The sequence below is a fragment of the Haemorhous mexicanus genome, chromosome 4 (assembly GCF_027477595.1).
Source record: "Haemorhous mexicanus isolate bHaeMex1 chromosome 4, bHaeMex1.pri, whole genome shotgun sequence".
Classification (NCBI taxonomy): Eukaryota; Metazoa; Chordata; class Aves; order Passeriformes; family Fringillidae; genus Haemorhous; species Haemorhous mexicanus.
The window spans coordinates 35,604,467-35,618,971 of NC_082344.1; the positions used below are offsets into that span (position 1 = coordinate 35,604,467).

The 14,505-nt window shown below is 35.8% G+C and overlaps 1 protein-coding gene across 6 annotated transcripts in view; it reads left to right on the forward strand.

Annotated features, from left to right (window-relative positions):
- GRIA2 (glutamate ionotropic receptor AMPA type subunit 2) overlaps nt 1-14,505 on the forward strand; it is an 88,664-nt gene that overhangs the window by 68,016 nt on the left and 6,143 nt on the right. For all 6 annotated transcript variants that reach the window (XR_009486222.1, XM_059844447.1, XM_059844449.1 and 3 more), the window contains exons 11-13: nt 451-821; nt 4,810-5,008; nt 14,333-14,505. The exon at nt 14,333-14,505 is cut by the window's right edge and continues 75 nt beyond it. Coding sequence is in view for 5 of the 6 variants with exons in the window: in XM_059844447.1 (XP_059700430.1) it covers nt 451-821; nt 4,810-5,008; nt 14,333-14,505 (743 nt within the window). In the remaining variant the exon portion in view is untranslated. The remainder of the gene's footprint in view (nt 1-450; nt 822-4,809; nt 5,009-14,332) is intronic.

Genomic DNA, 14,505 nt, shown 5'->3' on the forward strand with positions numbered 1-14,505 from the left:
AAGGAGTGGGATTTGGTTTCATTTTCCCTGTAGAGTGTAGGAAAGTTGCCTAATTAATTTTTCAGTAATTAATAACTTTTAATGGCATGAAAAACTTTGAGAATAAAACATTAAATTACATTTCAAATGCAAATAAAGTTGGGAGAACGTGAATGCATATTTCATCCTTCTCGCCAGGTGAAAAGCGAAGTACTTTGCTAAACTTTTAAATGGCATATCCTGTTAAAAGGGCATATGTAAAAACAAAAGCTTGGAATGCACCAACCATATGGCTCTATGTATTTCAGTACGAGTTCAACTAAAAATTTCTGAAATTCTCCACAGGATGTTCTCGGTGAAACAAATGTCTCGGCTGTCCTATTTTCTATTTGTGAAATGCCATAGAAACTAAACCATTTTTCGCTCTGTTCATTGCATTAGCTATTATTTGCTTTTTTTCTTCCTTTACAGAAAGCCGATATTGCAATCGCTCCATTAACTATAACACTGGTGAGAGAAGAGGTGATTGACTTCTCAAAGCCCTTTATGAGCCTGGGGATATCCATAATGATCAAGAAGCCTCAGAAGTCCAAGCCAGGAGTGTTTTCATTTCTTGATCCGTTAGCATATGAAATCTGGATGTGCATTGTTTTTGCCTACATTGGGGTCAGTGTAGTTTTATTCCTGGTCAGCAGATTTAGCCCATACGAGTGGCACACTGAGGAATTTGAAGATGGAAGAGAAACGCAAACTAATGAATCAACTAATGAATTTGGGATATTTAATAGTCTCTGGTTTTCCCTGGGTGCCTTTATGCAGCAAGGATGCGATATTTCGCCAAGGTTGGTTACTCACTCATTTCGACTTTGTGCATTTTTGGTCTCAGCCATCTCAGCCAGAAGAGGTTCGTGGTGCATATATTTTCATTCTTGGAGAGAACTTAATTGCAGTGATTTTTCCCTCCCTAGAGTCACAGAAGTCCTTGAAGTGAAAGCACTTGTCTGTGACATAGGGTCAGGATGTAGTTGATCGACTTTGCCTTAATGTCGATCATAAATCTGCCAAGTGAAGTTATATACACCATGCAGAGACTGTAAAATGCATAAGGTTCACATCATTCCATGCCTTCTTGGAGGGGTACCGTGTTTTTGCTGCATATTCCCATTTTACAGTTGACAGTGCATATGGTTCACCACAACTGTAATGGGAAAAAAGGATTACATACTAGTCACGATCTACAGAGGCAGCACTTTCCCACTAAATCTCACTGCATATCATAACATGGTTATTAACACCCTCTTATTCCCCAAGAGAGCCTTGAACTGAAGTTAAAGTCCTGTGATGGCTCTAATTTCATGTGGATACTTGCAAAACACTTTTTCCATGGCCTAGTTTTAGAAAAGTCACAAAGGAAATGATGAAAATGAATCTGAAGGTCCAGTTTATAAGTGCTTAATTCCTCATGGATTTTCTTCTACTTTATTAGGGACAACTGTAAAACACTTAAGTTAATTCCTTTGCAGTTCATTAAATATTCTATTTTGCCTGTGCACAAGTCACAAGTGGTTCTAGCCTTGATTCAGCGAAATGGTGAGTAGGTAGGTAAATAGCTGCTTGCTGCTTGAAGGAAATACAGCAACAATTTAAATAGGGCAGCCAGGTTTAAGGAAATCAAACCAGAGGACCTAGTTAAAACTGCTTATTATAATTACCTTTCTTATAAACATCCTGAAGTAAGACAGGGAACAGGTCAAGTTCTAGTGGGTCTAGAAGGAATTAACTAGTGGTTAGTGGTCAAAATAAACCAAACCAAGGGAGCATTTCTTAGATATTGAGTCATGCATCCCGAAAGGCGACAGCAGGTTTTCAAGTTGTTCTACCACAGAAATTACAGCATTTATTGTGTGAGAACTTGAGCAATTCTCTGTAAAGGCTGCTGTATCACAGTGGGAGATGCCAGCCTTTATGGTGAAAGATGCAATGCATTTGGCACATAACCCAGCAAGAATTGTGTACAAGAGACAAATCAGGGAAGAGGGTAAATGGCTGCAGGTGATGAGAAGTTGTGTAAATTTCACTCTTGTGGGGTTTTTGTATTAATTACACACTTCAAAGTTGGAGTTGCCTGCTAAGTCACGTATTAGTACAATTTTTTTTTTTCTGTAGTAGAATTATGATCTTTTTCTTGTTATCATTATTATTTTACTATCTATGAAAGCACAATGATTGTTTTATATGGTTTAATGGATTATGAAAGGTAGTGCAAGAATACTGATAGAAAATGTTCATCATAAAAGGTGCATGAAACAATTTTGGATATATGATATTTAGTTTCAGTGAAGTATTTAACTTTTATTTCATTGAAACAATAATTTTGAGGAAGGTGGTTAGTTTGTATATTATCTGTTTATTATAAAAATAGAAAAGGGCTGAAATACACTTCCTGTTTCTGGTTTTGCACCAAAACATTTCACTATGGAATTTGAACTGCCTGCAGATGAATCATATTAAATATAAAAAGAACTGTCTTCAGGCATGAACAAAATACCTTTCTGAAGTTAATTTTGCATTACTGCACTCATTTCTCTAATAAAAATGACAAGTGCTCTAAGACTTTTAGAGGAGACAGGTTACTAGGTTTCCCTGGCTCTGGAATAGAAGGTAGTGCTGAGTAAGACTGGACCACCTGGAAATGGTCTGTAGTAGCAGTCTCAATGTTGCCTCGTAGGTAGTAGTGGAACAAAAGATAATATAAATAATATAAAATAATATACTATGTGATAATTAGAACTTAGAGCAAAGTTTTCCTCATCTTTTCTGAGAGGTGAGTGTGCTCTCCATTCTTCCAGATGATACCTTTCTAAGTACAAAATATGGTGCACAAATTTATGTAATTTTTACACAGAAATTTTTATTTTAGTACTTAAAGGTCTAGTAAATTAGGAGTTTCTATAGTATGGGTTCATGCTAGCACATTTTAGAAACTTTTCAAAATGTACATTTAAAAGGAACTACTCATTTAACTGTGACAGACTGCCTGGGGAAGTTTTGAATAAAAGTGACACCCCAAATAATTTTACTTGTAAAATGCCATGTGGGAGCATAATTTTTGCATTGGTGTTGAGCTTATTCTTTTTTCACAAAGTCAGTGGCAACCTTGCTCACAGATCATGGACATTTGTAAGTTTTTGTCATTTACAGAGGGTGTCATCAATACAATACAAAGTGCCATAAAACTGGCAGTTATTAAATATACATTGACATATTTTACTTTGCAAATACCCAGTATAATATATATTGAATATATATATATATCTCAATATTTCACTTGTAGAAATACTTTATCTTCCAGTTACCTCAATTTTAAGTATGTGGTGTTTTTTCAAAGGTGACAGAAAGCATTTTTGCAGAATATAGCTCACTTCAGATTGAGCTTGAAATTTATTTTTTTTTTTTCCTGTGGTCCTTTGAATAACATATGTTGGGCCTTCTCTGACTTGCTTTTCATGTAGTAGACTGAATTAGTGAGTCTGTTGTAACATGGAATAAAACTTTTAATGTCAGAATTATGACAGAGATTTTGTGTGGTAGCAATTGGAAAAAAAATATTTGTCCAGAATTGGTTCTATTTAATTTTGTTCCTAGACTGGTCAATTCACTTTGCATAACTATAATTTTTAAATGTACATTATCTATATACAGTTATATCTATATATTTTCTATGTCAGAATTAGTTTGTGTTCTCATTCACAGTACAGTAGGCTGGGTGAGCAATTCCTAATTTGTTTACTTAATAAAGAGAGGAGACACACCAAGACTTTCCTAAGCTACTGCAGTGCCCTAGTACTAGACTTTCAACTACATGCATATTTCTGCCAAATAATTGAGCATATCTCCAAAGATTATCTACTTCTTCCTATAATGTCTTGTTTGGAAACAAAGTGGTAATTAATTTCAGACTTTAAAGGATCAGGAAAAAAAACCCCAAGTTTAACAATAATGTAATATCAATATTTCTCTTATATTAGTTTTCTATTCTTGAAAATTGCTGAGTTGAGATGTGTGTTTTACGCTGTTTTGCATATTTTCTTGAGTTCTCTTTTCTTCTTTCTTCTTGAGCAGGAGATGCAAAACACAGATCCATAAGAGTCCACCTGCTGCTGTTATAAACATCAGATTATTATTATTTTTAAAAATACACTTTCTTCACCATTTTTCTGTATTATCACTGATTGTTTCATGTCCAGTCCTCAGTTTGTTGAATGCCTGTATCTTTCAAAAGTCGTGTGCACTTCTTAGCCTATAGATATTCCCTGGGCAAGCTTTTCCTACAAGTAATGCTTTTTGTTTCTCAGTACAGATTGTGCACAGCAGCATAAGCCATTGTTATGTGGAAATCAGTCTTTGTCTGAATGTCTTAGGAAAACAATCAAGGCCCTTGATTTTAAAGTGCATACTGGTTTATCTGCTGATTTTGTTTGATCCTCATCATAATGTCACACAAAATCACTTCAGAGGGAACAAAAAATTTGTGTTAAATATAGCACATTATGATGGAAGCAGTTTCCTTCAAGGGTTGTCAAAACTTTGAAGAACTGGATCACTAAGTTCTTGCCAAAGTAAACTCTGGAGTCCTGATTTCAGCAGAGTCCCAGGAGATCCAGTGGAGAATGCCTTGATTTCCCATCTGATGCATATGCAGAGCTGGACTCTGAGATAGCCTGAAATGCTTCCCTGTGTTATACTGCACCATTTGCATAAAACTGATAACCTGTTCCTTTTCTGGGATTTCCATTTCACTTTACAAATCCATGTCATACTTGTTACTAGATCCCTGTCGGGGCGCATTGTTGGAGGTGTGTGGTGGTTCTTTACCCTCATCATCATCTCCTCCTACACGGCTAACTTAGCTGCCTTCCTGACGGTTGAGAGGATGGTGTCTCCCATTGAAAGTGCTGAGGATCTTTCCAAGCAAACAGAAATTGCTTATGGGACATTAGATTCTGGCTCCACTAAAGAGTTTTTTAGGGTAAGAATCTCTACTTTTTAGATTTTTTTTTTTTTTTATTGTTTTAAGTAGGTCTTCACTCATGTAAATGTGTTTTCTCTTGGCTTTATTAAAAGATTGCTATGAAAGTGGGATTTACACAGCTCAACTCACAAATATAAGTGTTCCTGTTTATTTGTAATTACTACATTTTATTTTTTATATACAAATATAAGGGTCTTGATATGAATATGCAAAGCAAAATTACCTAAAAAAATACTCCACTATACAGTGAAAAACAAGGTATGTTTGAAGAAGGAAGTTGTTGTCATTCATCTGTTTAATAGCTCTGCTATATTTTAGGTACCCATACAGTGAATAAGAGCATGGGAAAGGTGTATATTCATGTCTTAATAAGTATTCTACATGATTTTTCAAGCTTGCCAATGGGGAATGGGATATAATCCTTCTGGCTGCTGTAGAATATACATGCCTGCTTCTATATATAGAAAACAGTTCTTACTTTGCATTACACTAATGCCTTGGAAGCCTGTCGGTCCTCACCCTCTACCTCTGGGTATTGCAGTTTTAAAAATACATGAAACTTCCAGTGTGTGAGTCTTAGGCTGCCCTTGAGACATCAGCTAGACTGGTGAAATCCATCCAGCAAATGAGTGAGAGACTAAGACTGCTGACAAAAAACCCCAGAACAGCCTTGCCTTGTCTGTGTGCTCTGTGTGTCTCTCACTCTACGAAGAAAGTGCATCTGAAGTACCAAAATAGAAAGAAACTTCTGTTTTCGTGGGTTTTAGTGCATGATGTTACATTTAACAAAATATATTTTAAAATAGTTATAAATAATTCATTTACATTTCAAGAATACACAGACATGAAAATGACATGAAACAGGTTCTCACAGATATTTTTTATATACTGTATAATTAGAGCAGTAACTGCTAGATTATGGTTTTCACTGGATCCTGTAATGCATACTTAACTGGTAATGGACTAAATAGGAATCATACTTGTCTCAACTGTAGAAATTTTCTGATTCTGAAGATAGGTTCAGTAATAATACCTGCTGCTGATTGCATTCCTATTGGCTAAACCAAAACTAAAATCAGGTGTACAAGCTGGTAAAAATGAGATTGTGTTTGTGCTAAGAGTATTTAGAAGCATTTAGAAGTATACAGGTATGTTTCTGGTTTTGTGAACCTAAACCTTTTAGAATATGGCTTTACTTGGGATTGAATGTGAATTACCAGTAGGTCACGTCTTCTGAATAGTTTGTCTTAGAGATTTTTAAGTGTTTCTTTTTTAAACAAAAAATATTTGTATGTACATGCATTAGTATCCAGTTGTACTCCTAGCACATATATATATATTTCCACTTTTATACAGCTAGTGTTCCTGGTGATTGCTTGAACATTAAAAGCTTACTTTTTTAAAAATTAGGTAGAGGTTTTGTGAGGGCATATTCTTCTTGGTTAAGTTATCTCTGGTTATCTTCTTGGTTAAGTTATCTCTGACTCTGCACAAACAAAACTCTAATGATCTCTGGAAATTTCTACTCAGCAATTTCTATCACAATTTGCTACATTATGTGCAAAACAACTTCTCAGCCTGGTGCATCTATGTACTATTTGCTAAAAATCCCTTAAACTTGTCCAGTTACTTTTGAAGAAATAACAACAGTCAGAATTTCTTTCTTAAGAGGCCTGAAGCTCAAGTTCTGAGAATGATATGCTCTGCTGAAGACAATGTGAAAGGAATCTCTAGCACTAAGGAGACTAAAATTTCACCCACAGTATATCTGTATTCTGACCAGATTGGACTGGATGTGTGATTTTTATATGACCGTAAATTACCACTCAAATTCTTTGAATAGCTGAAAACAACTTGAGAATATTTTTAGCAGCAAGCTAAAATGGTCTGACTTCTCTGTCACTCTCAGAAATTAAAAAAGCATATGGGGTTTTTCAGTCAGTCTGTTTTCAGGAAGTGGTGTTATTTACAAGTTTGTTTTCTATTGATGGAATGTGTACTGAATCTTTCCTAGCAGAGCCCTAATTCCTGGGGCAGCACAAGATAAAGGCTAGTTGGGTACTAGGGATGAGAACGGTATACTGACTTATCTTTGCTATTAAAACACGTTTTGTGGTCATACATTACACAATCGAAGAAGAGATGTTTCACAGTATTTCTCAAAAAGGAACTCTCAGCAATTGCCTAGATGGCAAAAGTTAGCTTTTATATTCAGAAGAGGAAAAATCCTCGTCTGAATATCAAGGTAGGCAATGTTAAGGAAAGAGGTGAGATCAAGCCTTTTTCTAGCTCCTGTGACTGCTCATCACATATCCAGCAGACAGCAGGCATGCAAGCTAGTCCATACCACTTGGGGATAACATGATTGGCATTCATGAGAAAAAGATGTGTTGCCTTTGCACTTTACCCCAATTTAGGTAGGCTCCCTATCTTTAAAGGTAGCATGGACCAGTAGGAGATATTCTTGCCAGCACTGTGTAAAGCATCAGTTGGCACTGCATCAAGAAACATAACTGAGGAAAAGGAACAAAAAAGCACTGTGCTCTAGGGTTTCTAGTGCTGCTTTAAGATGAGAAGCAGAAGCTTGATAAATCCTATATAGGAAATACCAGTACAAAAATAATGGATTTTTAAATATTTATAAAAGAAAAAAAAGTGACAAATAAAAAGTATTGACACAAACACCAGCAAGATACTATTACTTGTTAGTAATAATCTTAGAGATAATTTTATAGCTATAAATCTACAGAGGACAGAATTTTTTCTTTAATGGCACATCTGTCTCTGTAAATACTAGAATGTGTAGTAGCTTTCCTCAGGAGATCTCAGAGTTGGCACTAGCAGAATCACAAGTATGATCCAAGTCTAAAGAGCTCTGTTCCACTGAGTTGGGATATTTACCAGTTCTGATATTTGCTAAAGCTTCTACTTTATAGATAGTACTTGTAGAGTTCTTAGTGCAATTGAAAGCTAAACGAAGGTATATATTGCATTGCTTTTGCATTTTCTTTTGGGTTATGGGCAAAACAACGAAGCGTGTGTGGCCATGGTTTCCCCAAAATGCATCATTTTTCTCAAATCAGTAGTGGATCGTAGTGGTGAGAATGCAAGTCTGCAAGCAGCACTGGGAAGACTCAGGAGTCCTTTCAGTTGTTCTTGTGCAGGTGCATCATCATCTCTCTGGTTGCTGGGACACAGGTACTGCTTGATGGAGAGGTAAATGGTGGGCAGTGCAACGTTGTTGCTCTGGTGCGTCCTGGTGGCACTGTCCACAGTCACACACTGTCCTTGTCTTCAGTGATTTCCCAGTTGGTGCGTGCATTAGCCAGGGCACAGAGCTGAACTTGGAAGGGGAGAGAAGTCACTAACCCAACAAGACAGTTTTCTGCTCACCTGCCCCTGCAGAAGCAGATCTTAAAGCACTGTCTGTGTGTGTTAACTCCTGAAGTTGCCTCGCTTACTTTCATGGGCTACGGTACTGGAAGAAAGAATCCAAGTAAGTACACAAGCATTCACTGGAACATTTCTGTGCTTTTCACCTGCTTGAAGGCATAATGAAAATTAATACCAAAATGACACAACGAGAACAAAAGTTAATTATTTTTACGGTTCAGTCATATTTTTGCTATATGCCTAGCTCTGTTCATTAAAGATATGCACAAATTGGGTAGACAAATGAAATCAATCATCCTACCTCTTTTTCCATTCCAGAAGATGAATTGTAACTAGTCCTATAAGTAAGGTCATAAAACATCTCAAAAAAAAAAAAAAAAGTGCAGAGCAATAACTAGATTAATTTACTGTCTCTCTGCATTAGTTTTTATTTAAAGCATCTTCATATGTAGCTATTTTTCAACCAGCAGTGTGACATGGACAGACCAATCTGTTTCATTGTAACTGTTTTGGTGGCCTTTAAGAATAGATCCTCTGCCAAAATGAAAGCAGCAGAACTGCTCCATAACAAAGAAGTATACTTTACCTTTCGCTGAGAAGACTGTTCAAGAGTTGCTTATTCTTGCTGAACAGGCAAGAGTTACAGAATGAAAAGGTGGGCATTAGAAACATGCTGGAAGGATGACAATCCTTATAATCTTGTAGAGAACTCCTCTCACATAGTGGAAGGCCAGAAACAACCATAAGAGCTGGCAGGACCTCTTGAGTCATTTCTCCTGCAAAAGTGCTGTCTGTTGGGAGGCAAAGAAAATTTTTCCTAAAGGAAAATAGCAGTGTCTTTTCCGAGTATCTTCAACAAAGTCCAGTGCCTCTACTTTCATATGCATTTTTGAATATTTTTTAATTTGTAAAAAGATTTATGTTAACAATTGCATTACAAGAGGGGATGCAAAAAAAAAAAAGCATACTGAAATTTCTAAAAGAATAAAAAACCAAAACCACAGGAAGTTTCTAGTGAGAAGAGAAGAAACATGGTTTTTTTTTTTGTTTTTTCTTAAATTGAAGTAAAAAACTATGAATCATATCTCAGCCTCAATTTTTGAAGTGTGAGAAGTAGAAAAATTATAGAATGTATTTTTGCAGATTTTCATTTCGACTGGCTCCATGGAAGCCTCTAAGAGGTGAAGGAGTTGAAAGACTCAGCCTTGAAATATCCTGTAACATTTACCATAGACTGGTTGACACCTGAAGACGCAGAGAGGGTGTAGGACTGGTACTTCATGGATCTGCAAAGCAGATGGGGCTGGAGAGTTTGGGTTTGGCTCTTTAGTTTGACAGGAGGAAAAGATCCATAGCTAAAATAGTGAGGAGAGTCAGATCTGAGCACTGAGTTTGCACCCAATAGCACATTACTGAAGATATGCTTGTACTTTTCTGTGATAGACAGGGTTCGTGACTAATTTTCACTTGTCTCTTGTTTTTTGAGGCCCTTGCAGAACACAAAAGAATTTATTTAGGCCATTTTGAAAGTTATTTTTAAAAGAAAGAATGCAGTAATCAGTACTTTTTTCCCTCAAAGCATCTCTTCTTGTTATTTTTCAGGTTTGTTTTTTTTTTTTTTCTCTCTTTCCACATTACACTTGCTATGGTTAGAAACATTTTTTATTTTCTAGAATATATGTATTTATAACTAGTTTATTCTCAATTTTTACAGCATTTTATAATTATTATATAGATTTTTTCTTCTCAGTGTTTACTTTCCTGATGTATTAATCCTGAAGGAGCAGAAATGTACGTTGTTTGCCATCCAAGATCTTAGTTTGCTTTTTAGAAAGGCATTATTATTTCTTTATCTTTTCCAGAAATAATTTTCTCCCAATTCTATCACACTGTTTTCTGGTAACCATTTTGATCATAGTGTCAGATCTGTGTTTCTTTTGTTTTTTTGCCAACTGATGGTTTCCAATTTTATGCAGATTTTCTTATTGCTCCCAAATTGCTGGATAATGCTTTTGAACTAGGAAGTTTCATTTCTATAATTCTAGTGATCAGAATTTTCTACTTCTCATATATAATAAATAAATAAATAATTTTTCCATAGTCCATGTTGTGACATCTCAATTTCCTTTCCTACTAATCCTAGTCATTTCTGTCCTGTAATGTTTTCACTTTAAAATGTCATCTGAAGCTGTGCATGCTGCCCAGTATTTACACCAAGAGCAGTAGTTTGAATGACTTTTCATTCCTCAGTCCAGGCAGGATGTTTATGGTACTAGACCCCAAGAGCAGCATTTGCAGCTCTCCACAGGTTTGTGACAGCTTGAGAAAGCACTTTTGTGTTTTGGGATTTAGTTCATTCCCCCTCTCCCAATATGGGTGCAATGAGCTCTTTTTCAGAATTGTAGAAATTAGTTTTTTGTGACATTTATCGGAGTTTTGAAACAAATGACATTGAGGTGATCTGCTTTGATTTTATGCTGAATGATGGGGAGGAATTTCAATTCTGAGGAAACTGAAATTAGTAAGTCTCAAAGGAGGAGTCATCTCAGCAGTTATTTTAATGGAAGTTAAATTATTTGGGAACACACCTTTGTTAGAACAGCCTTGGTCACTTAACTCCCTAAATCACATGGAGAATATGATGATTATATAAGGTCATTGTCCTGCACATTTCTGGAGAAAATTTTTGTAAGTGAACTTTTGAGGAATTAATTCATGAAGTAGAATGTTTTAGATTTTTTATTAGTAAGACCTAATATATTACAGATATTTTTGGTAGCTCAATTAAGTAAAGGCAACTGAAATGCCATAAAACTTCATCTTAAGAAGGTGTAACTAATTTTTACCATTACTGAATAAATATATACATGACTTACAAAATTTAGAACTTATATTTATTTGAATTTACTGTAAGTATTCACTCAGTATAAACACGGTGTTTTAAAGTACTTAAATCTTCAGCTAATTAAATTAGAAAAATAGCTCTGTTCTTTTCTGTGGTTGGTTTTTTTTTTTTTTTTGGACCTATTAATATTTGATTTACTTACTAAATTTAAAAGTTTTGGCTTTCATTACACTTTCTGGCTACTGGTGGCATTATGACTTTTGTTCAGTGTGGAAGGTCAACAAGATGGTTTTACAAATCATATTTGAGAATTGGAGACCTTCTCCCACAGTACAAGATCATCACCTAGTAGAATGTTGGTAGTATGAGGAGCTATTTCTGTCAAAGACATACTAATTACAGCACCCCAGTTTTAAGCATAATAGGTCTTCAAATGTTAAATAAGAAAAGTTATCTGATGACCCACAAAATAAAGTTGATAAAGCTCTGCTTAAATTAATTTCCTAATTAGTTTCTTAATGAAGGTAGTATTCTACATAGGAATTGGATGTGTACTGTGTAATAATAATACTAAAATAAATTTTAGATATAATAATACATTTATCCCAATATATTGTAATTATGTGTGGAATAATTATTAATATTTATTAATCTATGTTAATGATATACTTAGGATTTTTAAAGTTTATTTAATGAATTTTATAGTGTTGTTGATATTGTTTTCATAGTCAAAATACCCAGTGGTAGCATGACACTTTTTAAAAAAGGCATCAGTTCCTGGGACATATTTGTATCAGTGTATTGCTGTAGAAGTCATTAGTAACGGGACAGAAAATGTTCATTGTGAGCATTAGGGTCTTGTACTGCCACGTTGGTGTTGATTGCAATACCAAAATTATAATTAGCTGCTAACATCTCATGCATACACTGAGTGTCACCTTGCAGTAGCAATCAGCCACAGTAATTAAGAGCAATGCAGGTCATTTCCACCCTCTTGCATTCTTGTAGTCACTATGGCAGTCTAGAATGGTTCTGTAATTTGTAGTGCATGATAACAAGTGTTGAAGCCCAGCTTGCACACAGGGCATCCCGTGTGTACATAGAATGCTAGATGGCTTCTTAACACTGGCATATTCTACAGCTCTGCCTTGCAAATAAAGACAAATTCTGAAAATAATGAAGGATGTAAAATGGCACACTTCTGAAAAAACATTGTATTACTAATTTTTTTTATATTGCTATTGTATAGCAATATAAAAAAATCTAGAATTCACCCATATTCTCTAGAGAGTGCTTGCTGCTCTTATTTTTTAGGAATCTAGGCAAAGCCAAGGACTAGGTAGGGATCCAGACTTGGAACTGTCTGAATTCCAGAGTATAGCTTTTCAGTGTTCCTGGCTGCAGAGGACTGCAGGGTCATGGCCAGCCCTGAGTGTCATTACCTGGTGATGTTCTTACAGATTTTCATTTTCATGATTGCTGGGTCAGATATTCCTGCCTTCATCCATACAGCAAGGACCCTGTGAGCCATCTAGTGGGAGGTTTCTTCTTAACAATTGACCCTCTGGGAAACCTGTTCCTTTTCCTGCTCAGCTGCCCAGCTGATAGTACACAGTGATGGTTTACTTTGTGAACTGCCTCATCAAAAATGGTGCAATAAATTTGTTGGATTCTTCTAGTTTTTAGGGTCATATGTCTGGGGACCTTTGGGTGGGGAAAAAAGCAGCACATATGCAATATGATTCCAAGATGTTCCAAGAATCTGAGAATCTCACTGTGCCTTCAGCACACAGTTATTTTTCTGTCATTCTGTTGTGCTGAGTATATCCAAGTCTTTTGGTATATATGAGTGTGCTGAGTATGTATAGAGCAACAGACCAAAACATGCAACAATTGGTCTGCAAGAGAACTTGCAAAAAGCCAACTGTGCCAATGTATATGTAGATTCTGGTAATGTTTAGATTATTTGGATGTTAGAGGGCTTTTAGTGGTTCTTGGTACTGCCAGAACCTTTTATACGAATAGACATACAGAGACCATGGAGAAATCTGAGCCTCAGAATCTTCCTAGACTACATTTCTGGATATGAAGATCAGGGTAAGTCTGGGAAAATGCTAATGCTGTACCAGAAGAACAGTGAAGGCATGGGAAATTACTGGTGGTGTTACTGATGCTTTTATACTTCATTCAGTCATAATTAAAATGGTGTCATTATAGATGTTAGAGCAGAACTGCAGTTTTGAAGTGTATGTTATAAAGTGGTTTTAGTTGAGAAGTTGATCTAATACATTTTATCGTAGTATAGATTTGGTATATTAGCGCATAAAATAATATCAGTAATGTCTGAACTTGACTTGTCATATGTCCTGTTGTACCTGCTGTTTCTTTGATAGCATTGTTTCCTTTCTGGTGGTATCTAGGTGGCAAACTGTTTTCCTCTATTTTTTTCCAGGTTAAAAAAATAGCAATCAGTTGGTAGTTAAAACTGCCAATTATAGTTATAACTACCAATTGGTTAAAGCAACAGAAACACACTTCAGGTAAAAATCTTTCTGAAGGAAAACCCTGACCTGTTGAGTTGAGTTGGAGAGGCATGTGGAGTGTTAGAACAACCTTGAACCAGGTGCCTCACTATTAATGTTCCCTTTGGCTTTCACAGCAATTTTAGTTTCCTCTGTGGAGCAATCTGAAGTTTTCTAGTGCCATTGACACACTTCAGCTCACCTCTTGTTTGCATAATGCACAGCGGCAGAGGTGCAGGAAAGATCATCTTGTTTGAGTGGGAAATCCTGAATAACATTTTGTTGAAGTTTGAACAAAGACCTTACCATTTAATCTGGCACACCTCTCATAAAGCGGAAGTAGCATTGTTTGTTCCAAATCTTTAACATATATGTAAAAAATACCAAAAAAATTGTGACAGCATAACATTAATAGAAAAAGAGAACGTAGGTGCTGCTGTCTTTCTACGCTGGATAATAAACTTGTCTAAAAAAACCAATATGACATAATCATATTTTCCCAGGTGTGCTTTTGCTGTCCACATAAAGGTTAGTTAATTAGGCTTCATATTGTCTCCACAGAGATCTAAAATTGCAGTATTTGATAAAATGTGGACCTATATGAAAAGTGCAGAGCCATCTGTGTTTGTGAGGACTACAGCAGAAGGGGTAGCTCGAGTACGGAAGTCCAAAGGAAAATATGCCTACTTGCTGGAGTCAACCATGAATGAGTACATCGAACAAAGGAAACCCTG